This window comes from Artibeus jamaicensis, unplaced genomic scaffold (assembly GCF_021234435.1).
Source record: "Artibeus jamaicensis isolate MK-2021 breed Jamaican fruit bat unplaced genomic scaffold, CSHL_Jam_final contig_923, whole genome shotgun sequence".
Lineage (NCBI taxonomy): Eukaryota > Metazoa > Chordata > Mammalia > Chiroptera > Phyllostomidae > Artibeus > Artibeus jamaicensis.
The window spans coordinates 6,325,303-6,352,789 of record NW_026522014.1 but is presented as its reverse complement, the minus strand read 5'-3'; the positions used below and the strand labels follow the sequence as shown (position 1 = coordinate 6,352,789).

The 27,487-nt window shown below is 34.5% G+C and overlaps 1 protein-coding gene and 1 pseudogene across 3 annotated transcripts in view; one reads left to right on the top strand and one right to left on the bottom strand.

Annotated features, from left to right (window-relative positions):
* Window positions 1-4,166: 4,166 nt before the first annotated feature.
* MIOS (meiosis regulator for oocyte development) overlaps window positions 4,167-27,487 on the bottom strand; it is a 32,785-nt gene continuing 9,464 nt past the window's right edge. For all 3 annotated transcript variants that reach the window (XM_037136692.2, XM_037136693.2, XM_037136691.2), the window contains exons 5-12: window positions 22,669-22,923; window positions 19,943-20,112; window positions 16,493-16,558; window positions 15,255-15,413; window positions 11,118-11,270; window positions 9,390-9,594; window positions 7,084-7,213; window positions 4,167-6,331 (exon numbers count right to left, since the gene is read on the bottom strand). In XM_037136692.2, the coding sequence (XP_036992587.1) occupies window positions 6,235-6,331; window positions 7,084-7,213; window positions 9,390-9,594; window positions 11,118-11,270; window positions 15,255-15,413; window positions 16,493-16,558; window positions 19,943-20,112; window positions 22,669-22,923 (1,235 nt within the window). In that variant the 3' untranslated portion in view covers window positions 4,167-6,234. The remainder of the gene's footprint in view (window positions 6,332-7,083; window positions 7,214-9,389; window positions 9,595-11,117; window positions 11,271-15,254; window positions 15,414-16,492; window positions 16,559-19,942; window positions 20,113-22,668; window positions 22,924-27,487) is intronic.
* LOC119042896 (60S ribosomal protein L6-like) lies at window positions 23,330-25,727 on the top strand (annotated as a pseudogene).

Sequence of the window (27,487 nt, the reverse complement as noted above, 5' to 3'; positions counted from 1 at the left end):
TTCCATACAATGGCTCTAGTAGTGCTTTGTTTTCTCTAACTTCATTTGAAATGTTGTTAGAATTGTGACAGCTGTCATATCAGTGCGCCTTTTAAAAAACACTTATCAAAATTGGTGAATTTTTGTACAGCTATTTTAATACTGAAGACAGAAGAAAATATGCAACATTTTCAGCCCATTATGCTTTATTATTTCAAGAAAGGTAAAAACGCAACTGAAACACAATAAAAGTTTTGTGCAGAGATCGAATGTGTCAAAAGTGGTTTGTGAAGTTTCTTGGTACTATTGACATTTTGGCCAAATAATTATTTGTCGTGGGGCTGTCTCATGCATTGGAAAATGTTTAGCAGCACTCCTGGCCTCTACCCACCAGAATCCAATAATGGGAGATAGTCGACATACTCAAAATACCCAAATCAATAAAGTTGGTAGTGAAAATGAAAAATGCCTTTTATTTTACAGAAAAAATAAAGAGGCTCTTTGCCCAACCCAATATTACTATAGAATATAAAATCAGAAACGTGCTTTTCAAACAATTAGACTTCAATACTAATTTTCATAACTTGTATTGTTTCTTCACCTCACGTACAGTAGTACCCCATATCTGACTGACACAAATTCCTGGGTAACTTAATGTGTACATAACATGAACATTCATCATTATTGTAGAAAATCTGGGAGGTACAGATAATAAGACAAATGTCACTTAAAATCCCAGTTGATGACCACTGTTAACATTTTTGTAAACATTCTTCAATAGTGATCCATGCAACTACATTTATCTACTGTACACATCATCTTATGACTTGCCTTCCCTTCATCACGCTATCACAAATCCTCCTTTCTCAATACAAACACCGGCATGCTAATTAAATAGTATCTCATTGTAGGTATTCAACAATTTCTTTATTCTTATTACTGGACATTAAAGTTTCCAGGTTTTCTTCTATAAATACTGTGATCAACCACTTCATAGAACCATACATCTTGGTATGTGGACTTATCCAATCAATCCCTCCAAAAATATCCCTAGTATACTAGCTCAAAGGGTAAGATCCTGCAGCTTTTTATACTGATAATAATGAACACCTGTACTCATACTAAACTCTGACAAGCCATTATCCGACAGTGTTCCTTTCCTACATCCATGAAAATGTGTATTATTCCTTTTTTCTCAGTTGTTTGGTGAAATTAACATGATATGATGGTTAAGTTTTTTGGGGGTGCACTACCAGCTCGTTTAATTTAATCAGCTTAGACAGCAGCCCACCCTGGTGAAGTGTCTTGACTTGGCTAAAAAAGCGCTGATGAGAAGGCTACTGGGCCTGGAAGTTTACTGTGCTAATACACTGTCATGAACTCATGTGGCTGCTGCTTTCCCACATTGTGATTCCTTTCTTGAAATGGAGAGAGTGTTTCTAGGGTAAGGGCATAAGGTAAGTGAGAATGATCCCCAAAAATGTGAAAGGAAAGGAAGGTGCTGTTACTAGCTGTCAGAAAACAGCATCTTATTGCCAGGAATAAAAACATTTGTTTTCTTTTTATTGAATTTATTGGGGTAACACTGGTTAACTGGAGTATACAAATTTTAGGCACGCAATTCCACAAAACATCATCCGTACACTGTGTATTCATCACCCTAAGTCAAGTCTCCATCCACCAGCACTGGCCCCCACTGTACCCTCCTCCATGCACCACGACCCCTCCCCGTCTGGCAACCACCACAGTAGTCTGTGTCCCTGAGTTTTTTTCTCAACCTTTTCTTTTTCGCCCCAAACAACCAGGTGAACAGTATCCTATTGTTTTAATCATTACTTTGTTCTGATTTAATATTTATTTATATTTATTGGCCATTTTAATTTATTTTGCCTGTACAAGTCCTTAATCAGCATTAACTATTGGCTGTATTTTCTTTGTGTTTTTACGAATGCTCTTTGTGAATTCAGGGTATTAAATGTTATGCATTTGCTTATCAGTTTGCTTGACTTTTATTAGCACCACGCTCTAACCAACTGAGCTAACCGGCCAGGATTTGCTTGCCTTTTAAATGTTTATGGTACTTTTGCCATACAAACCAAGAGCCTTAAGGACTTGAAAAAGCAGCAAGGGTGTGCCTCACTTCACTTTGCTCTTTTGAATTGCTTATATGGAGAATCTGAGATAACAGGACCCTTGTTGCACTCATGTCTATAGTGGGAAGGGTTCTAGAATGTGTCCATTACTTATGATGCCAGCTGTTTTAGACAGTAAAATATGAAGGGAAACAATGAAGAAAAAACATTTCCCTTGCATGATAACTAAATCTCAAAAACAAATTGAGTCAATTTCAAAAATTTTATCAAGTGTCTTTTACATCCATACTGACATGGTTTTCCCCTTTTGACATATCAATACTAAATAAACTCTTTGTCATGATGGATTATCCCATACACAGCCCACAGAGTACTACACACAAGTACAAAATAGTAATTAAAAATACAGGTTGGGAACCCATGAGACTGCTGGAATCTGAATCTTGGCTCTGCTATTTACTGGCTGTGTATTCTAGGGCCACTGACTTGATGTCTCTATACCCTAACTGCCTCAGGTACAGAATGGACACAGGTACAGATATGTCCTGGACACCTGCTCGTAGGGCTACTGTGAGGATAAGAGAATGTGCCTGGTACCTGGCACCTAAGTACCAGCACTAACTATGATTCTCATTAATATACTTTGATTTGACATTCATTTTACTTATGAATTTATCATGTATATCCCTAAATGAAACCAGTTGTTTTGGTTATCTATTGGTAATTAGACATGTGAGTTATATTAGCTCTAATAAACATTTGGAAAGCTTTCCTTTCTTTACTCTGAAATAATTTGTATTTTATAAAAATATTTTTGTAAAGTGCTGCTTTTCATAATTAGCAAAGTAACATAATTTAGAGGTGGGAGGGAAAATAAGTAGATGATGCAGTGGAAGGACTTAGTACTAGGTGGAAGGGCAGCTAGCCGTCCAGCAGGCCCCACCTCTGCCATGGCCATGTGCGTCACCAGCACTCAAAGTGAGTATGAGGATGCTGAACTAAAACGTGACATCTCTCCCAGCTCTCTGAGCTTTTTTCTGAGCAGGTATTAGACATGCAAAACTAACTAGTGCCCACTAGCTTTGGCTACAGCTATCCCAAGAGAAACAAATCTCACAGTAAACTTCCTTTTTTGTTACCACTACCACCCCAACGTGTTAACTTGGATGAACACCAGGTGTAACGGAATGGCAGAAGAGGAAAGATTACAGAGATAATAGTGGATGCTTTCTCCCATGAAGAACAGGATTTAATAATTGAATACAGATATGAAAACCTCACGTTTTAAAGAGCTACTGGTCAACTGTCCAGATTTACCAAATTTTAATTTTCTTTCCTGAGTTCACACTTATATTAAACTTCTAGGTACTTGTTCAGAAGATTTCATACAGTAAAAAGTAATATTCTAAATATAGGATAAACAAAAGTAGCTAATTCCTATCTCAAAAAAAAAAAAGCTGTAATTTATCCAGCTTTGGGAAAACAAGCTCTGGAGAAATTTCCACTCGAGACAAATGCAGAACCTTCATTTAAGTTATACTATATTCAGTATAAAAGTAGTGACACACAAGAAGCCAATAAAGATTAAGCTAATGATGACTGTTAAACACCTTTTGTGGAGCACTTCCTGTTTATTCCATCACCTATCAGTCCCATCAATCACCCTACAAAGTAGGTATTTCTGTACCTTGCTTTGAACATATGTGGAAGTTGAATATTAAAACAGTTAAGTCACTTGGCCACAACAGTAAGGGTAGGATTATCATTTAAATTTCAAAGCCCATACTTTAAATATTTGTAGTCAAATGACTGACTGAAATTAAATTGAGCCATGCAATTAAATGTAGAACTATATTCTCTCTAACTATAGTACTTACCATGTGTAGCACTAACAATGCGAAGCTACTTTTTGAATAGATGATTTTTAATGAATAACCACGATGGAAAGCATATTAAAACTGAAAAAAACAAGACCCTAGAAAAAATTACTTCTAAGATTAAGTACCAAATTTGTCATCAAATTAAGTAATACTATTACTTTACTGAATTATTTTGGAGGAGTCACAGATAATTTCTAGATTAGACAAATTGACTTCAACCCACATTTATTGAATTTTTAAAAAATAATGAAAACATTTTTATTGAACACTTCTATTGAACATGTTTAGGTAAAATATCTTGTTGATTTTACAAACCCAAATATCAGTGACCTAGTAATAAAAACAAAATAATTATTTTAATCCATTTTCATGGTCCACATACACTGAAATGCAAAACAAGCCTAACAGTTGACACCTTCTATGAATATCTGGGCTTCACAGAAAACATTAGGAACCTGACACATAGGTATAAACAATTCATCTTAAAAACAGCACCCTTATTACAAACAAGCAGATTATTTATACACTAGACTGTCTTATTATACTGTATTTCCAAAAATTATAAGTATCTTAAATATAACCCTCTTCTAAATATACATTCAATAATTTCACCTTACTTGAGTCAGGACAAGTTGAAAATGTGTAAGACAGTTTGACATTACTATTTAAAGGTGACTTTTCATATTTAGGGCACAATAAATTTGAAATGACATTTCAAGTGAAGCAATTTTAAAGGTAAAGGTTCTGTTTTAGTAAAATGAAATCTGGAAGATTTACTTAAAAGATGACTGGAAAATGTCCCCTTCATGGCAATCTTAGTAAAAAAAAATTTTTTTAAATATGTAACTACTGCTAATTCTTGTCATCATCTAGCTGAGACATTTAAGCAAATGTGCAATATATTCCTAGAAAAGCGTTTTTTGTACCATATCTCAAAGTAAAAATGTTATAATCCACTTTTGTTCAATATTTAGGACACACCTCAAACTATCAGTTCCTTAGAACCTAGTTTCATCTGGTAAAAATGTTAACGTGAAAGCTCTTGAAATTCAAGATATTTCTCCAAAATCCAAAAAATAATTAATTTTTACGGTACTTTAAAAAAATCTATGAACACAACTTCAACTGTGAAAATCAGTTCAGTCCTCTGAACATTCAGATGACAGAGAAGCATGCTATAAATCCTTGATATTTCTCTTCCAATTATCTACAGCTGTAAAAAGAAAAAAATAAAATAAAAACTTAAAATAAAAGCCCTGAATTGGTCCAAGTATGCTTACCTTTAGAAACTTCCATATAAAGTAGAACTGTCTCCAAAGTGACCCGTTGTCCCTCAACATCTCCCAGTTTATCTTAGGGAAAAAACAGGGCATTCCTAAACAGGAGGCCACGTGACAGTAAGCCACACTGGTGTAGATTGCTGAATGTCTGGTCATATAATATCTTGCACAGATTCTGTGTTTATTGAAATGCTCCCGGATGATGAGCATAAAATAAGATGATGAATTAACAGGGAAACAAATCTTTCAAGACAAATCAGGATACTGAAAAGTAAAAGACTGAAACTGAAAAATTTGTTATAGTATGTTACCCTAAAATGATGCTTATTTTTCTCTTCATAAGAGAAAGTTTGTGAGATACCTTCTTAATTTTGGCTTTTCTAGGAAGATAATAATCTGTGCCAAAAGATTTTTTACCTTAAATTAAAGGGTATGAGGAAAAAGACTCCTTAAAATATACACGTATATCAGCCATACCTTGACAAAATTTATTCTCCAGTGTGGGGTAGACGCTCTCTGGTTCTAGAAGTAAAAATCAATAGTTTTAATTTTATCTCAAAGGAATCTAAGCAAGGAAGAGGTTTAACTGTCATTTGAGTCTCTGAATTGGTCATTTTATTCTATTTTCCAAGTGTACTGATTTTACTGATAGATACCAATTTGAGTTTGGAAGATACAGGTTTGAGGTCTGTTCTTGGCTATTCCAGAAACTCTACTGGCACGGTGTTTATAATTTCACCAAAACCCTAGAAAGTTCTTCCAAAATGAACTTTTTCAACCTAGCCAACACCATCCATCCCGCACTCTGACACCCATCGCGGCAGCACTCGTCTCTGAAGCACATCAAAATCACTTGAACATCAAACTGCTGATGTGATAGAATGATTTATTTTCCCATTACAGGAAAGTCATGAGTGACTTGTTGTGAGGTATGTTTTTGAGCGATGCAGGACATCCATTAGGAAGCTCCACACTTGAAGGCTTCTGTTTAGGTGATAACGTTTACGGCTGGACGGTCTCCGCAGGCACCAAATTCCCAGTCGTATCCAACTGCATGCATTTACACGTGCATGCAGACACGGGACACTCTGCGTGGTCCCTAAAAAACAGGCCAAGGAACAGTTAAAAATCTAAATTATACATATATACACATACGTATGTATATACATATGTTTCTGTATCTATAATGCAATGTTTCAAAATGGCATTTGGAAAAATACAGCAATTAAAACCCAAAGACAAAGAACATTAAAAGCATTAAATTAGAAATGACTGCCAAGCTGAGCACGAGGAGAAAGTTACTGAAAAATTAATAGCTTTACTTTATAAATATATAACAATACACCTCATTTACAGTTACGAGGGTAAAGGGATGTGCTTGGTTTAAATTAAAGTCAGTGTGACAAACTGGGAGTAAAAGCCACAGCAAGGAGTGCAGGCCACCGGCACCGCTCAGCCTAAAGGGTAAACGTGGTCTTGAGTCTCCATTGCATGCGGTGCTTCCTCACTGCATAACCAGCTGACTTAAAAGACATTGGACATTACATATGACAGGATTCTGTTGGTCATGAAAAATTATAATCATATCCTCTCCTCAAATAAAGTTAAATAATGCCATACAAACACTTAGCCCATACATCATTTAAACTATTCCTTATATAAGTTTAATTTTATGGTTTAAAATTACACAGGATTTCTAATCTAACAACAGAAATGTCACCACCTTTGTTAACTCAGGTGACAGGAAAGAAGAAATTCACCCTTTCGCTATATAAACCCAAAGTATTTAAAAGGTCATCTGCTTTCCCTCCTCCAACTCCAAGCCTGCTCAAGAAGGAACGTGTTGATTACCTGAACCAGCTAAGCATATGTCCAGCATGCCCACCGTGCCTGCAATTGTGACACCATGTAAACCAGTTGTTAAACTGAGCTAATTTTTTGTCCTTGCTCAAGTCTACTTTTTCATCTGATTTGGATCCTCCTGTGGGTTAAAGAAAATGATCTTCAATAACTGTATCACAATATTTTATCCCAAGTTTCTTAAAAGGTAGTTCTAAAACTCTGTCAAAGTACAATTCATATATCATACTGAAGTAGTAACTTTAATGCTATGATCTAGTTAGATTGAAAAGATACCAACTGATAGGAGTCCCCTTACATTTTTAATAGCTAATAAAACCTTGAAAAATATAAAGTATCAATCCCACTAAGAAGCAATCTGAATGAACAATTTTAGAGAAATAACCAGTAGTTTAAAATCTTCCCACAAAGAAAATACCAAGCCCAGTTTGCAGTGAGTTCTACTACACATTAAAATAACAGGTAATTTTTATCTATACACATTCTTTCAGAGAATAGGGAAAGAACGAAGATTTCCCAAAGCTTTTTATGAAATTGGTATAACTTTACTAACAAAACCAGGCAAAAATAATTTAAGAAAGGAAGGTTATAGGCCAATCTCTCTCCTGAACAGAACATAAAAATGCTAAGTAAAACATTAGCAAACAGTATGATTTAGCAATTCTACTCATAGGTAAACACATCAGAGGAACTCTGTACATGCTAAAAGGACAAATATGCAGGAATGTTCATAGTAGTAAAAATCTGGAAACAACAAAACTGTCTAAAAATTGAAGAATAGAAAAACTGTGCTATAGTCATGAATGAAATTTCAAATAATAATAAAAATAAACAAACTACAGCTACATTCATCAGCATATTTGACACTAAAAAGACAAAAACAAAAACAAACAAAAAACCAAACCCTAATGCTGAGCAAAAAAGGCAAACTAAAGGACATATTCCACATAACTCACTGAATAGAATTTAAAACACAGACAAAGCTACACATGTGATGAAACCACACAGACATACTAGACACTGAATAAAACATAATTGAGAATGGTGGTTTCCTCTGGGGAGGGGGAAAGGGGTGAGATGAGGCCGGGAGAAATGATCAAAGCCACTAGTACAGACAATGTTGGCTTAAGCAGGGTAGAAGACTCAATGATGGGTATCACAGCACATAATATATACACTCTTATCTTCTTATAGCTCACAAAAAATTTATTTTCTATTTATTAGTACCAGGGCTATAAAAACTGATCAACATGCAACATGTAAAATGAAATTCCTTGACTAAAAGTTAAATTGAAACTAACAAGTGCATCCAAAAACATTACACATTGCCTTACATATTTGTTTTTAAAAAGGCATCTAGTTTAAAAATTAATTACTCAGCCAGTGAAACAAGCAAATCTTTCACAGATGTTAATGTAATAATAAAGCAGACTACTTGTATGAATCAGCTGCAGAATTACAAAATTTTGTAACTAGGGAGAATCTCCCAGTTCAACACTTTATATGAAAAAGGGTTAAAGTAACTCTCAATGCCAGACTGAATTTCAGAGCTCTTACTAAGACTCAATCTGACACCATGTCCAGTTCTTTATTCATTATTCATTATACCACTGTGCCAAATATTCAAATGTTTTTAACTAAAATTTTTGCCATAGTATCATAATCAAGTTACATAAATAGCTGGAATATTTCCAGACACTGGATACATTATTTTCAATTATCTATTTTTCTCAATTTTTATATATACTTACTATAAGCAATAAATAATAATCCTAATATTCCTAACTATATGCATACATACATACATATACATATGAAATATTTGCTAGGTAACTAACAAATATAGCAGAAACAGCATCAAACGTTACAAGTAAAGGAATCTCTCTTCTACATATTTCAGAGGTAGATTTTGAAGATGAAATAAAAGGAAATGTGAAAGAGCTTTGAGACAAAAACTCTTTATGCATACAAAGTAGTTTTAATAGATGATGGCACATGACAATTAAATATAATATTTGAGGGAATTCCCCTTAAGAAAATAATATTATGAGATTACATACTGTTTAAGCTCCTCTTACTTCAAATTGGCTGGAATTTGTGAGATTACCTGAGATATCATGGATAATGATTTTTCTTTCAATGTACAGATTTTATAAACTATAGGGAATAAAAGCCAGCAAGTGGCTTGCTCTTAGAAATAATATAAAATCAAGCTAGTATGTCTTTTATTTACAATATTAAATCAATTTTGGAGGAACAACTTTCGCCCCAAACGAGGGACTGCAGAATTATCGTACCAGGGCAGCTAGAAACAGGCGTCCCCATATTAATGAGACAGAGTGCACATCGAGGAAGGGGTTTCCGACAGCCAGGGCAACTGGTGACTTTGGACTTGGTGGGCGAGCCGCTGACACCATACTGACTGAAGCCCCTGCCCTGGTGAGGCACAGTTGAGCAACTGTAAGAGATGGACTTGCCACAGAAATTGCAACTCACAAACACCTATAAAACAAGTAAAAGAAGGTAAAATATAATGCAAACTTTATAAATAAATTCAAAGTTTTATCCTAAAAAATTACTTTAAAATATTTAAAAAATTATTTTGTATTATAAAATAATTTATCTGCTAAGTTTTACTAGCTCTCATTTAATTTCCACTTAGTACTTACACTGAATACTTTGCTCTTACCTGTTTAGTTATATTCTTCCTAATGCCACTGATATGCACAGAAATAGTAGGTAATGTTAGATCCTAACATTATAGAAATAATGAGGACTTTAGAGTTCACATTAGATCCCAACATTCTATAAATAATAAGCACTTGGTAACATGAAATCCCAACACTTTAGAAATAATAGAAACTTTAGAGACATTAAAAAACATCCTAATATGGCTTCTAATCCAAAGTTCCATGATATAATCTCCTGAACAAATTTTCTTCTACAGAAAACACTCATTTCCTAAGATAAGTAATTAATGACCCTGTAATGGTAAACAGTTAACACTTTAAAATAATTAACAATAGTAACTATTAAATCTGCTTTAAAATTAAACTCCTAGACTCTTACATACTTACCATATAGATCAGTAACAAATATTATCATGTAATTCTATTTTACTAATACTCAGGTTGTTTTAATACAATAGAAGCACTATTTTCTCAACTTTCTAAAATAAGAAAACAGCACCATCCAGTGCTCACATTGAGGATATACCTGATTATTTAATGTCTGAACTTAGATACACAGTGATCTTATGTGATTTATAAGATAATCGACCTGTTTTTTTAAATTAATGCTAAAATAAAAAAATTTAAAATTTCCAGGAGTAATTGTACAGATATGTGTGTGTGTATGTGTACAGGTATATGTATGTGTGTGTGTAGTGTTAAAAAATCCTGTCTTATTACAAATAAATAGTGCAGAAAAACAACACCTAAATGGCCCTGGCTGGTGTGGCTCGGCGGATTGAGCGCCAGCCTAAAAACCAAAGGCTCGCTGGTTTGATTCCCAGTCTAGGGCACGTGCCTGGGTTGTGGGCCAGATCCCCAACTGGGGGGGTGTGAGAGGCAACTACACACTGGCATTTCTCTCCCTCTCTTACTCCCTTTCTCTGAAAATAAATAAATAAAATCTTTTAAAAAATACACAAGTGGAATTTATAAGACCATAAAGTAGTTTAGATTCTGAAAGGGCTTAGATATACTGGACAACCTCAGATAGACCCAGGACTGTTTGCCTAGACCCTCCAGGCCTGCTGCAGTTTGCTTTATGTTGGACTACAGCTCAAGCCACTGAGATGACTGTTAGAAAGTGGCAAGACCCAAAACAACAGGAAGATCAAAGACAAAGTGCAGTCCAGATAAAGACATCAATGTGAACTCCACACAGAAAAAAGAGTGACTAAAACTAACTTAGTAAATCGAACTCTCAATGTACCCTATATAATATGTTATAAATACTTCTACTTTTGGCTAGACTATTAGGTAGGTGTTATTTGATTCTCTTTAAAACAAGGTACTTACCTGTGCTAAAGGCTTGGAACTGGGATCCAACTTACTTCTGTGAATATCAAATTCAGCTCGTTTGTGCCAAAACCTCCAGGCATCCAATAAATTTCTGTAATTCTCAATCCAGTACTGAACTCTTTCATCTTTAAGAACATCTAAAGGAGAACCCTAAAAAGAAAACCTGAATTGTTTTGGTTGTTTAAAAATTTTCTGGCTAAACCAGAAGATTCTAGGTAATCTGTGAGTATGAATCACACAAAATAAGCCTCCTTTTTGCCAAAAGCTGACTCCTAATGAGGATATAGATAAAATAACTGATGGAAGCTCCATTAGTTTACTTTAAGCTGGTTTCTACTAGTGACAGAAATATAGAATGCATTTATATGTAATGTATGTATCATTAGAACTGGCCAAGGCAGTGGAAAAAGTTTGAAAACCCAAGAACAAACAAGTCACCTTCCTGGCTGAATAAATGCAACAAGAAGTGATGTGAATACTCTTTATCCCAACTTTAAAACCTCCAGGTTCACAACATCTGTTTACTACCTAATCCAAATATGCACCAAAGCAGCTAAATCACATTTTAAATTATACTGAGCCTGGTCCTTCATATATAGCAATGAACTGTGAACTGAGGTGCTATTTTTGTATACTTATTTATCTGCAAGTTAAACCTGCATATCCACTCTTACCCTCAATTAAAACATACATTTATTACATTAAAATTTAAAAAGAAAAACACCAAACCCAAAACATTCTTAGTTCTTATGCCCCTAAGACATACCGAAAAGTAAGTCTTTTTCCTTAAATTAAGAATTTCCTTAAAATTCTTCTCATTAAAAACTGTAATTTCTTGCCAGTAAGACTTTTCCTAAAGCTGTATTTTCCCTGGCAGCTGCCACACTCCACATTTCATCATTCTTGCTTTGGACGGTTTGCGCAGAGTGTTGATAGCACTGTCCAACATATATCTTCCTTAATTTATGAAGAAAAATAGAGTCTCTACCTACAGTGAAGCCACGGGCATCAATACGAGGCCCATTTTTCTCAGTTCTATTCGGGAGACAGAACACTAAACTGTTAGAACTTAGCATGCATCGTACTTATGGAAAATGGGAGGAAACCTGTAACAACTAATAAAAGTATTATATCTTTACACATTCCATTAAATAGAAAGAACGTATCTTTTACCTATTAATCACGTAGTAATTTCAAACCCGAATTAATTCAGCTATAGGAACATGTGGAAAAATTCTTACTTGACAATTTCATTTTTTTTAAAAAAAGTAAGCCTCTACTCTTAATTTTGACTAACTTAGCTAGAACTATGTATAGAGAACCCCTGGCTTTTTATAAAAAGAAATCTTCATACTGCCACTCTTGCCCCCTCCGTGGCAGTGAGGATCAACTAAGAAGGAATTTGGCCAGTTCATATTCTCTGTTTCCTGTAGCTGGCCCCTATAAAACCTAATCAAGCTCTGACAAAACCTGCAGAGGAAACAGTTCGCATGAGATCTGACCAAATTAGAAGCATCTGCAGGATACCTTGGGCTTTGCACAAATCCATAGGAGTAAAGTGTAAGACAAAGAGAATAGCAAGTTACTGAACTTTCAAAAGCATTAACCAAAATTCTTCAGAAAAAGGTGCAAGGACTCATTACTTTAGAATGTACTATATACAACATGTAGTGCTAAATAAAGAATCGCTAGACATATAAACAAGTAAATAGTCTATGTCAAGGAAAAAGACAGTCAATAAAAACTGAACCTAAAAAAGTCCATATGTTAGAGTTAGTTGTTGGAGTTCACTGCAACTAATAGAAATATGTTCAAAAACTTAAAGAAAAATAGTGTTTTAGTGAATAAATAGGGATCTTGGCTGAAAAATATAAACCATAAAACAGTTGAGATTCTAGAATAAAGTACAATAACTGAAATTACGTACTCCCTGGAAAACTTAACATCAGAACGAAGATGACAGAAGAGTCAATGAGTAAATAAATACATTGTATCCAATTTGAGGGACAGAAAAAAAAGATGGGAGAAAAATAAACAGAGTCTTGGATACCTATTAGATATTATTAAATGATTTAATATATGTATAGTAGGGTTCAAAAAGAAAAGAATGAGATTAAGCCTAAAAAAAATATTTAAAGAAATAATGCCTGAAAATTTCCCAAATGTGATTAAAAACACTGACTGGAGATCCAAGAAGCTCAGTGAACCATAAGCAGGAAAAACAAGAACCACATTAGGCATCAAGGTTAAACTGCTAAAAATCAAAAAGAAAACCTTTAAAGCAGCCCAGGGAAAAAATAAAAAGTTACACAGGGGAAACAAAGATATGAACAGCTGACTACTCATCAGAAACATTGGAGGCCAAAAGACTATGAAACCAAATCTTTAAAGGCTGAAAGAAAAACAAGAACAAAATGGACATTTTCAGTTAAAATTAAACTGAGATAATCTGTCATCACTAATACTGTAATTTAAGAAATGCCAGCGAGAAAGACCAAAGGATACCAGATAAAATTTGGGTCTACTAGTTTAAAGAGTACCTGGAATAGTAAATAAGTAAATAAATATAAAAGCTCATGGTTTTGTTCTTCGCATAATTTACACAAATGACAGCTAAATGTTCAAAGCAAAAGCATAACCCTGTGTTGGACAACATGCAGAGGTAAAATATATGACAACAGAACGAAGGAAGGGGGTATAAATGGAATTACACAGTTTAACATTTGTGAAACGCGAAATATGAAAGCAAAAAGCATAAAGTGTTAGGTGTGACGTACAAAAGACTAAGGGTGGAGGAGAAAGCCTGAGGTATCCAGTGTGAAACGTTAAGTATCAGGAACTAAAATGTTTTAAAAAAGACAAGGAAAGGGGATATAGCCAAAAAGCCACTAGATGGGTAAAACACTGAAATATTCAATTAGCCCGAAAGAAGGCAGTAAAGGAACAGTAAGCAAAAGCAAGGAAAAAAATGGAGAATAAATAGCAAGATAGTAAACTTAATCTTGACCATATAAATATAAGTGGAGGAAACATCCCAATCGAAGCGCAGCTGAATGGGCACGAACTGGGCGGGGGGACTGCTGAAGGGAATGGGGAATGGGGCAGAGAGGGGCAAAGGGGGAAAAACTGGGACAAATGTAATAGCATAAAAATAAATTTAAATAATAAAATAAAAATAAAAGCTGGTATTATACTCAAGTCACCCAAAAAAGAGAAACATAGCTGAATAAATATCAGACTGAATTTTTTAAAGAAGATTCAATTATACACCTATCTGCATTTAAAACATATTTTATAAATTTTGTTAAGAGGTTACCAACTCATTTGTACTGTATAGCCATATATCTACAGTTTGATTTAACAGATACGATCCCACTTTGATAAGAAAAAAATAATGCATTATGTTATAGAAGGACACCTTTTCTTCCATGGGCAGTAGCTTGAAATCTTAGGGTAAATTTACATTGCAGTTTGTAGGCTAGTATCTATATTTGTTCACAATGAAGGGTGAAAGAGCATTTTATTGTATTTTCCCAGTACATGGCATGCATAACAAAGGATGAAAACAGGAAAGGGGACACCATGAAAGGATGAGATTAGCTGAAGACCAATGGGAAATCTCAGCAAAATAAGTAAGTAGAAGGAAACCTCTGCCAGGAATCTGTTTGTAACCACTGGAGAGTAAAAACAGCAAATAGATAACTGGTTACCCTAAATCATGTCCATTGATAATAAAAAGAGAAAATGAAAGTTAAGAGAGTTGTGGTATAACTTGCCTTCTGCACTTCAAATGAGACTATATTTCAGATCAGGGAACTTCAGCCTCTTTTGCATAAGATGTAGTTGTATCCACATTTGGGGAAAGTAATCAGAGGTTTCTTTGCTCCATCTGATAAAATCAAGACTGACAGATACTTCCTAAAGTAAAAGAAAAACTGGATAACCCAATGCAGGAGGCTTAGGGAGAGAGAGATGAGGCAGAAGTCCTCCACAGATGAACTGACTGGGTTAAAGCTAAATAAATGCCTTCGAAAGATCCTAAGCCAGTGGATCCTATCCACTTAATGAGGGAAGAAAATACAGAAGGTGGTTAAACATTTATTTTTCTTTAAGTTGTTGCCACACTGCACTAACCTGTAACATGCAGTAACTTGCTGTTTGGACATCTCCAGTCCTGTCAACATAACTCTCCATTAAGTCCACTCCATCCTTAGTAAGGCCTGTCAGCAGAATTCCTTCCAAATTTCCAGCCTCCTTCATTTCATTGGTCAACTTTTCGATATATCTATTTAACTGGAAAATTCAAAGTGATTCTTCTGAAGCAATCCATTTCACCCTACCTCTTGTCCTTCAAAAACTTCTCTACATGTGGGACAATTTTATTAATAGAAAATATTTTAAAACAAAAGCCTCTGGAAAAATCTAGAGGCATGATCTTTAAGAAGTCTTTGCATCTAATATAAATTACAATGAAATATTTATGATCACTTAAAATGGTTTTTAAAAAGGCAAGGCATTTGTATGTTTGATGATTATTCTATAAAATAACTAGATGGTTTATATACTATTACCAATTTAAAGAGAACCATCCTTATTATTCTGCAAAGTTCTTGCCGTCTATTATAGTAGGATATATTATAACAGAATTACAGAATGAGTTAAAAGAGAACTTGAAGACTATGAAAAATAACCATCTCTTGTAAGGTCTTCCCAGACTTCCTTCCACCCCGAACTCTTACCAAGACTTCTTTATATTCCCTCCAGCACTTTTTCATTATTATAGCACTTACCACATTGTAATGCTAGTTATTTGTGTGCATTTCTCTCTCACTATATACAAGGTCTGGCAGAAGTTAACTCCTGCTTGAGTGTGGTTGGTAGGGTAAAGACATGGGTGTAATAATTTATAGTTTTAATTTGAACATTTCACCTAAAATGTCACATGGTGTGCTTGAGTGCCATACTGTTATTTCACAGAATTACAAGCTTATGATTTTGTAATAAAAGATTTTGTAATAAAAAGGGGCATTATTTATGCCAGACCCTGTATATAGCATATGTATTCAGTTCCTATTTACTATCTTAGAAAACAAAGGAATCAGTTTATAGCATCCCTAAAAGGTGAGTTTAACATCTTTATCAACTGACCAGTCTTACTCCCAAAAGCAGAAATAAACTAAAATATGAAGTCAGCATTATTCAAAAAGTAAATTTAGTTATCACATACATTTACAATACTTAATCTAATAGAGATTATTTACTTTTTAGAATTTATATATATCTCACATATATATTTATACATAAAATCAGTTTTTTAGTCCAGTAACAATAAATAATAATCACTTCACGCATAAAATTGTATCAGTTCTTACCTGACTATCACTAAGGAATTTACAAGCAAACGCTACTCTGTCACGTACAGCAACTTTGTTTTCATACTGAAAGAAGAAAAAGCAAGGAGTTACTTGTAGATGTTATGAGTTCTAAACTTTTGAAGACTAAGTATTTTTTTTAATTTTTTATTTATTTACAGAGGGAAAGGGAGGGAGAAAGAGAGAGAAAGAAACATCAATGTGTGAGAGAAATATCTACCAGTTGCCTCTTGCATGCCCCCAACTGGGACTTGGCCCATAACCCAGGCATGTGCCCTGACTGGGAATCAAACCAGCAACGCTTTAGTTCATAGGACAGCACTCAATCCACTGAGCCACACCAAGCAGGGCTGAAGACTAAGTATTTTATATACAAAAAGTATAATATTTATTTTCAAAGGTATTCATAAGTTATTGTGTATATATTGGCAGAGCCATAGATCCCCTAAGACACCTTCTGAAAAAATTTTTTAAAATTTCAGTTATAGTTGACATTCAGTATTACATTAGTTTCAGGTGTACGGCACAGTGGTTAGACATTTATATATTTTAAGAAGTGATCCCCCATAAGTCTAATACCCACCCAACACCACACATGGTTATTACAAAATTACTGACTATATTTTCTATGCTGTACCTTAACATCCCCATGACTATTTTCTAATTGCTGATTTGTACTTCCTTAACTACTTCACCTTTTTCACCCAGCTCCCCAACCCTACTCTCATCTGGCAACTATCATTTTGTTCTCTGTATGTGTGAGTCTGTTTCTGTTCTGTTTGTTCATTTACTTTTTTTAAAAATTATTAACTAAAGCCCATAGTTTATTCTGGTTTGTTTAGTTTTTGTATAACATACTTTTCTGTTTCAGGAGAGCATGCTATAGTCACTTGCCATGTCTCCTCAGGAGTTTACTTTTTTTTAGATTCCACATGTATGTGAAATCATGTGATATTTGTCTTTCTCGGTCTGACTTATTTCACCTAAGATGCTCCTAATGTAACTCAAAAAAGTTAGTCTTATAGAGTAAAAATTTACCTCTTAAATACTGAAGTGACCAATTCAGTTAAAAAAATTCTAGTTCTGTCTTATCTAACTCCAACAGAAAATACAAACAATGATGCAGTTATGAAACTTAAGATGCTATGTAATCTTTTTAACACAGGAACTAATTTCGGGGTTAAGAGGAAATCTTTCTTTGGCTGCTAAGTTAGCCAACAAGTCCAGGAAATTGGTGAATTACCAGTGAATGTACTAGTACAAATACACCAGTGCAGAACTGAGAAAGAAAATCAACATGTTTCTAAATACAAAGGGAACAATCTTAAAACATGCCATTACTAACAATAAACACAATTTTGTGTGTATAGAAAAACAGGTGGTTTGTGTTAAAAAATTTGGAGGAATTATGCCAATACCTAAATTTGTGTATAATTTCCAACAGTACAGAACAATATTCTGAGAAAATGTTTACTATGAATGCAGAAAGGTACAATTAATTTTGTGATAAGTAAAAAATGTAGTTTAAAGGTGGGCAAAAAATCTTATTTCCATTAAAGTCATTCTATGAACTACAGTTTTCCCCCTTTAAACATAAGACTACTTCACTCGATACCTTTCTTAGTATGTTTTTACAAATACAAAATATTTTTTAGGGCTCTGCCCTAAAGAGAAAACATGCTTGAATCAATGTGGATTTAACTTTTAGATTCAGTTTCATGTGTTAAAATTCTGATCTAGAAAGAGTTATAAATATTATCTGCCCCATTTTACAGCTGAGGAAACTAAAATCCCCAAAAGTTAACTGACCAGCTAAGGTAAATGCAGCACAGCAAAAAACGCAGACCTTTATCTTTTGATTTCCGAAGTCAGTACTTTTTACTAGATTACTGCAACTTGACAATTTTTTTAAAGAACAGCATTAAGTCTGGGTTGGTGTGGCTCAGCTGGTTGGAGCATTGTTCTATAAACCAAAAGGTCCCAGTTTCCATGCCCAGTCAGGGCACATGCCTAGGCTGTGGGTTTGGTTCCTGGTTGGTATGCACAGCAACCAACCGATGTTTCTCTCTCACAGCAGTATTTCTCTCCCTTTCTCACTCCCTTTCTTCCCTCTCTCTAAAATCAATGGGCATGTCCTTGGGTGACAATTTTTTAAAAGAACAACATTAATTATAATTATTTATACATAAAGTATAATTAGGTACACTCTTGAAATAATTTGGAAATAGGAACTTCCTACTCAAGATAAGATACCCCTATCTAATTAATAAAATTTAGATATAAGAAAAGAAGGGTCTTTATAACAGGTCACTTAATTTAAAATACAGAATTAAATGTTTAGACAATATATTTCTCTATCAATTTAAAATTTAAACCGTCCGCTTCTTTTCTAGTCTCTATCATTTTCTAGCACTTCCTGAAAGCATCAATTTATTTCTTCAATGTGCAACAATTAAAGTCTTCTGTTTAGCAAAAAGAATCCTGACAGTAAAAACAAAAGGAGCCCCAGCACACTCTAGATATCAGTCTGAAATTGTCAGAAAAGTTAAATAGCAATTTATTAAAGTAATGAACAAAATATACAAACTAAGGAGTTATCAAAATGGACACTAACATTAACATTTTCATTAAGATACCTAAATATAATACATGTTTTTTATAAACTCTTAGGGACTAATATTAAACCAATCATTCAAGCAATGTATATTTTATAAGAAATGCTGTAATGTCAAACAGAAATAACTTTCACGTTAGAAAGCTCTTCTCAGTGCTAGAAAGAAACCCAATAGAATAAAGAAAGTTGTGGTACCAATGTGAAGTTTAAAACTCAGTAACTAATACTGATAAGCAAATCTCATTTTATTCTTTCTCTCCCAATTTTGTAATAAAAAAACCTATGTGATAATTGTGGTCACAAGTAGTTAAAGCAGAAGAAAATGAAATGGCAAAAAAAGACCAAATAATATGAAATAGACACTATAAGGAGTGTCATCATATACTTTATATTCCAAACTAGAACATGTCCAAGAATGACGAATTATCAGACAAGACACGGTCATCCTGATCAGGTGCTGGTTTACTTAACAAAAACAATAAACATACACACACTTTTAAAAATTATATTTTAATGAAATATTTATGTCTATGTAGTTATAGAGTTCTAGAGCTCAATTCTTAAGCTAACAGGTAAAATCCTATTCCATGCCTGTAAATTATGTAACTAAAACTATTTTAAAAGTCAAGTTCAGTTTGATATCAATTAACTAACTCTAGGTTGGCAGTCATATTTAAGGAGAGCTGCTCAAAAAATATTTAAGGTACTTTGTTTTAAACAGAAAATGCACTGAACTATAACAATATTTTATGCAATAGACATTTGAAATTTTTAACAAAGTTAGATAAAAGCTCCGACCTTAAAAAGAGAATCTTGGGAGACAGAAATAAGCTTACCAATACTCCGTCATAAGATCCTCCCTCACTCGTCAGAAATGCAAACATGACACACAGATAGGGGTTGTTTAACTGTAGCCGCAGAGTGCTGCACATCTCTCTCCAAAGGGAGTTCTTCTCATCGGTGTAACCCGACAGGGCCATTGCTACCACGTTGAGATTCAGATCTCCTGCACGTTAAAGACAGCCAGCTTGATCAAAGTGACCCAAAACTCAGCATCTCCTTCATCCCAGTTCTTAAAACTATGAACAAATAAGGACCACAGGGTGGATTTTACCCCCCGAAATAAACCTACTAGAATAAGAGTTTTGATGCAGATTGGAAAATTTCAGAAGTACCTCTTAATTTTCAAGTCCTCATTCCGGGCAGGTTCTCATACAGTGTGTACTCAGGAACTAACTGAAGAAAAGTGAAGCCATCCTACCAGAATCATTGCCAACTTTACCATCAAATTCATTTACATTAGTTGAGATGTTTTAAAGAACTGATAATAAATATACTGTATCTTGGGACTGCAATTTTTAAAATCATTTTATTTTCCTATTCTTAAATATATAATGCACATATTTATGCACATGCTTTAACTACAAGGTATTAAAACCCACTATTTTAGCACCCTTATTAGAGTATTACACTTTTAATTTTTCTGGGACAAATTAACTATCAGTACTACCAGTGAATTATATTTAGACACACTTACAACAAAGCATTTGTTACTAATAGTCTTTTAAACATCTATGCCTAGAAGTTTATGTGGCTGCGGATAAGCTGCTAACCAAGAAGTCAGGCCTACGGCTGCCTTGCCTTCTAACAAGTTTAGCTTCCAAAGAGAAAACTATATGAACCTTTAACTTTGACTCTTAAGTATTTTCTACATTTATTATGGCAGCTATCTTATTGTTTCCTAATTCTAAATATTTTCTTTCTTTTCCAAATAAAACAGTATTTTTCCCTTTCCCACCTTACATCCTTAATAGCCTCGTTCTTCATTTCTATAAACACGTTCCCCAGTTACTTTGTGCTTGATTCTCTGCCTACTATTAAAGTCTTTAATTAATACCAAAAAAAGGAGTATCTTCTTTGAATCCTGCTAAGAACAATTTATTTCCAAATGGAAAGAAATACTGGATTCAGAGAAATCTTGCCTTCAGTTCTTAAGCAAATTATTAAAATCATTAGAATACTTTCCCCTATTGTTAGCTGAGTGCTCATATCTAACACCAAATATTCCAGGTGCACATGACACGAAAAGTATCATGCTCTCAGGCTGCAGCAAAATTATCATTAGAAATGACTTTAAATATCCATTCCTCTTCCCATCACCATGTCTTCTATTGGAATCTCACATGGGGAAGACTTACATTGTAACAAACGTGAAGAGAAAAAAAGGCCAACCTGGACAGAACATTAGCTTTTTCAACCTTTAGATTGCAAGTAAATATATTACAGCTAATTTCATATTTTCTTCTATTGTACAACAAAGCTGTAATGGTTTCTAAATAGAGCAAAAAAATAGCAACTAAGTACTGTATTTTTGGGACTATAAGACATACCCCCCAAATTGGGGAGGAAAATGGGGGTGCACCTTATAGTCCGAATATAACTTACCTGGCTAGTAAATGTAGTTTACATCTACACTGGTGAAATATTATGTTATTTACGTTATTAAATATATTACCACATTTTTTGCTTCAATTTTTTTTCTATTTTCTTCCTCTAAAACATAGGTGCATCTTATGGTCCAGTGTATCTTATAGTCCTAAAAATATGGTATTCTGAGAACTCAGAAATAATGTGCTAGTGTATTCAAATTCAGTACCTATATACATTTAGATATTTCCAAGTAATATATTCCTATAAGAAAAAGCTGAATTTCTGGATTAAGATTTATGTTTCTGAGTATTCTCTTGCAAAATGTTAGAGCAAAAACTATCACATTTCACTTTTTCTTCCTTTCTAAAAAATATTAAATGGAAACTATGCTTAAATCAGCAGACTCAATAGAATTATATTAGCAAATCAAAATGTCCTTTTTCTAAGAATTTATATTATTCTAACTAGAACTACTGTGCAAAGTTTTCTAAGTCAACCAATAACTATTCAAAAAATCAACTATAAAATGAAATACATTCAAATGTTCACCATAAAAATGCTTGCAAACTAAAGTAGTCCTAATCAAGAAAATATTTTTAAAATGTGTGTGAACTATCTTTAAAATAAAAAAGCTTTGAAAATGGACACATTTGAGCATTTCTTAAAGGACAGCTAAGACACATTCTCTTTCTTAAAAAAAATTTTTGGGGCCCCACCCAAGGACATTTTTTTCATTGCTTCTCAGAGAGAGGCGGGGAGAACAGAAACACTGATGCAAGAGAGAAACCTCGACTGGTTGCTTCCCATCCTCGCCCAGACCACAGTCTGGACCAGGAACTGAACCTGCTACCAGGCATGGGCCCCAGCTGGAAACTGAACTGAAACCTTTTGGCACAGGACAACATTCCAACCGACTTGTGTCACACTGGCCAGGGCCATATTTTCTTTTCTACAGATTTAAACTAAGGCATAAACAAGGGGATGGGCTAATATTTACAGATATAGTACTGTGCTAATTTCTTTCAAAAAACTTACATAAAACTATTAACCAATTAGATTTTTGAAAATTATCAGCATCTTTTCTTTAAAGGAATCTATGAATTACAAGTCTCTTAGAATATAAACCCAATACCTTTTCCTGAAGATGCCCCTTCATTCAGGATTTGGATTGCTCGTCGAATATCCGAGTTGAACAATGCCACAGCAGCAGCTCTTTCCCATTCCCCTTCTTGTACCAGGGAGTTCAAAAATGGCCCCACATCTATATCCGTTCCTTTCTTTATCCACCCACAAAGCTGTAAAGCTAAGATTCTCTCTTCATTTAAATTCTGTATATCACTTTGCTTATCCAGTCCACTCCAATTATGTCTGCTGCTTTCCACCATTCCTAAAACAAGAAACATTTTTATATTAATTGTTTTATCATGTATTATTTTCTGAAGTATATTTGGAAAATAAGTCAGTTTTACAGTTAAATATTTCAACATCAGATTCTGAATGCTCCACTTCTCAGCCACAATTTGATGACAAAATGTAAAATATGCCAAACAAAACATTTTACAAATTGGTGAGTAAGACAGTATTGTGAAATATCAAAAAGACCTACTGGACTAAAAGTCACTGCCTGACAGTCTAAGCTGAGTCACTGCTTCAAAGAAGCCTACCTGGCAACTAATCTAAAGGGTGCCCCCTGCTATTATCTAAGTGTTTCCTCTCTTTCCTTTAGCATTAACATATGCTCCCCCTTTTAAAAAACATTCATGTTTTAGTCTTATCTCTTCTAATACTCTAACATGAGCTCCAAAGGGGCAGGTATCTTGTCTGTTTTGTTCAAAAGGTATTGCTGGTACTTGAGATTCAACACATGCTCACTCTCTCTCCCTCCTCCACTTTCTGTCTCTCTATGTGTATACCTATACACACATGGATATGGAAAAATGAGATCATAAACATCAAAATGCTTTGAAAGTATAAGGTTACTAAAGCTAAAATACAATAGGAATGATTTGAAGTCCTCCCCGCCTTAAATCAGGAGATTTTATATTGTCATTCTCTTTTTGGAAGAAATCTAAATAAATTCTTGGTAGCATTATTTAGATAGCAATCAAGGCAGCTGACCCTAACGGCAGGATAATTTCACTTAGAATTATACCTGGTGCCAAGTAAAAGTTAAATAAATAGAAAACTTAAGGACTCTATTAACTACAACTCAAATTCTTCAATGTTCCAGGAAGTTTTACCTTCAAACTTTATTAAAAAGTTTCAAGGTGGGTTATTTGTAAAACTTGAAATTTAAAAAAGTTAATTAATACACTTGAAAAAACTCATTTTTAACCTTACTATTGGAAGCTGTTGCCAATTCAGGTCAAGGAGCTAGGAGAAGACTTCTGAAAGTTATCTTCCTTTAAGAGAGCCCTCTGCCCATCAAAATGAGGAAGCATTCTGCCCTGCTAGTAACTATGATGGGAGTCAGTTGAGACAAAAATATCACCTTTAGTTTCTGAAAGTGAAATTTTAAGAACTCTGAGAAAGCTTTGAGTAATTAGAAGTCAAAGTTAAAAAAATCCTGTTAAAATTAAACAAAACATTAGTTTTTTGAATAAATTACTTTTACAAATTTAGATTGTTTAGATGGAGTGTAGTTATTAAATTTCAGGTACAAGCTGCAGATGTACTAAGGCATTTATTTTCATATCTCCCCTATAAATTTTGGATTCAATGCTGATATTATTTAATTAATGATAAAAATAACAATTTTAAATGGACAAAAAGCAGCCAATTATTTTTTAAAAGGCTCCTCACAGTTTAATAACATTCCCGTTTCTTAAAAGTTTTCACTTTACAGAAATTTTGTTATGAAATAGAATAGAGAGCAGTACACATCAATCCAAAGACTTCACCGCTAGGAGGTGGAAAATTGTGTCACATATTTAAGCTGCTCAAAGACATTCTTACTCTGGTAACTACACTATAGGTAACTAGGGTCATCAAATAAGCAATGTGATATTATTGTGGATTTTTAAGTATATAGTCATATTATGATTTCTAACATGTATGGATTTTTTTATATCTGATAAACAAATATAAACCATTTTGTTACTTAATGAAATTCATTGGGATGTGAACATCTAAAAACTGAATTTTAAATATATGATTTTAACATAGCTCTGAAAAAAATCAAAACATATTTATGTATGTTATACAATACTAAATGACAAAATTGTATCCCCTAAATTTTATATGAATAATAGAGTCAACATTTTATCAATGGTCGAAAGAGAAATAAATTCACTTATTAAAAAACATTAAAAAAGCTTTTTCCCATCTTGCGAGATAGCGGGCAAAAAACCTGAGAAGCCGGGTACTAAGGAGAAGAAACCCCAAGCCAAAAAGGCTGATGCTGGTGGCAAGGTTACGAAGGGGAACCTCAAGGCCAAGACACCTAAGGGGAAGCTGCACTGCAGCTGAAACTCTGACCTAGTCAGAGGAATTGGCAGGTATTCCCGGTCAGCGAGGTATTCCCAAAAAGCCATGTACAAGAGGAAATATTCCACAGCTAAATCAGGATTGAAAAGAAAAAGAAAGAGAAAGTTATGGGAGAACTGTCACTAAACCAGTTGGTGGCAACAAGAATAGTAGTACCCAAGTGGTTAAACTCACAAAATGCCAGATACTATCCTACTGAAGATGTAGAAAGCTGTTGAGCCAAGGCAAGAAACCCTTCAGTTAGCACGTGAGAAAACTGCGGGCCAGCATCACTCCCAGGACCATTCTGATCATCCTCACCAGAGGATGGTTTTCTCATAAGAGGGTGGTTTTCCTGAAGCCACTGAGCAGTGGCTTGCTGCTTGTGACCTGACCTCTGGCCTTTAACGAGGCCAGAACACACCAGAAATTTGCCACCGCCACTTCTACCAAAATTGGTATCAGCGGTGTGTGAAAATCCCCAAGCATCTAACTGACGCCTACTTCAAGAAGAAGCAGCTGTGCATACCTGTACACCACCAGGAGGGGGAAATCTTCAATACCGAGAAAGAGAAATAGAAGATTACAAAGCAACGCAAGGTTGATCAGCAAGCCATGGACTAGCAAATTCTGCCAAAAATCAAAGCTGTTCCCCAGCTCCAGGGCTACCTCTGCTCTCTATTTGCTCTCACAAATGGCCTTTATCCTCACAAAATGAAGTTCTAAATTTGTTCTGAAAACCTAATTAAATAACTGATCTGTTAAAAAATAAATAATATTAAAAATTTGTCTCGAATACTATATCATGCAATAAGACACTCTGCTATTTGTACATATTAATTTGTTTCATTTTTATATCTATATAAAAAGCAGTAAAATTATCCAGTGTTTATAAAGAATATTTTGTTGGTAAAAACACTAAATCCCAGCCTGTTTGCCCCGTCAAGTAATTCTGAATAGGTAAGTTCTGTAGACCAGAGTATATACCCTTTAAGCATGAAAATTTTTTTTCTCATGCTGGATGGGAAGCTGATGAAAATTTATTACACAATTTTCTGTTATCTTAAAAGGAAGAAATTATACCTATTGACAAACACTGTGAAAACCGCTATTCAAGACTGTAAGGCATTTCCTCAGAGCACGCATTCTCCTCACACTGGTTGATTTCAACACTTAGTCCTCCAATACAGTCGTCTCTTTGCTCCTTATCTCCCATGGTCAACATCTCCTTTACCCTCTGTTTTCATGCACACATTCTAAACTGCTCCTCCTCCAAAAGAGACCTTCCTAACCATGACCTCAAAGCCTTTCAGAAATCCCATTTCCATATCCTTCAACCTCACACTCTCCTGACCACTCATATTTTTATTGGCCAGTCTTTCATTTTCTTCCCTATCCAAGCTCAAGCCCAAGGATCAACAAACGAATCATTCTCTTGCCAGTACCCTTCATTCTCCTGCAACCACTGTCGTTTGTTCTTTCCTTTGGTAAAAGATTTCCCCACAATCTTCCCATGTTTCTTAAGGCAACTCTTTCTCCTCTTCTTTGCATCTTTTCTAGACAACCTCTCTGCTCTTTCTCAACAAGTAAACCTACTGCATAGAAAAAATATGAGTCATCAGGTGGAAAACCCCTCAGCTCTGGTCAGGGAACCTTAAACAAACTGCATACCTTCCCCCTTTCCCTCTGGCTAATACGGAAGTGGTATACATCCTCCTATCTAAAGCTCTGGATCACTCTGTCCCATTCCTAGGACTTTTGCTCTTCACCTCCTTTTCCCTACATTTTCAAACTCTTTCTATGGGCTTTTATGCATCAGCATTTAGTCATGCTTAAATTAATCCCATGTACAAATAGAAAACAAAACCATACGCAAGTCCTCCCCTGATACTAAATTCACCTGCTACTAGTATTGTATGTATTTTTATCCTCCTTCACAATTCAAGTTTGTTGAATTACATAAAATGGGTGACTTCACTTCTTCAACCTACTCTAAATTGCTAGCCCAGTGGACATCTCCAACTAGTTATCTCAAATTCAACTTAATCCAAAAAAAAAAATTCTTACTCTCCTCAAACATGCTCTTCCTATGTTATTCCTGTCTAATTAACTGATAGCAGAATTAACCCAGTTTTCTAAGCTAAATTCCTAATATGTGTGCTATCTTTTCACTTTTCCTTCTCCGACCTCTTTATCCAACTAATCATTCAATTATGTCCCAATCTAATTTACCCACATTTCTCTAGTTCCTCGGCCACTAACCTTGGTAAGGAACACTACAATCAGGTCAGGAATTCTATGTAGAACTGTCTGTTCTTCCTCTCGTTATAACTAGCTGTTTAGTTGTCCTGATTCTGAAGTAGAATGTAAACTCCCAGGAGTAGAAATGATAGCTATCTTGGTCAGTGTATCCATGACGAATATTTTGTTGATAGTTATGTATCCAGTTCCTTGGACAATTCTTAGCACACAGTGAACAAGTAATA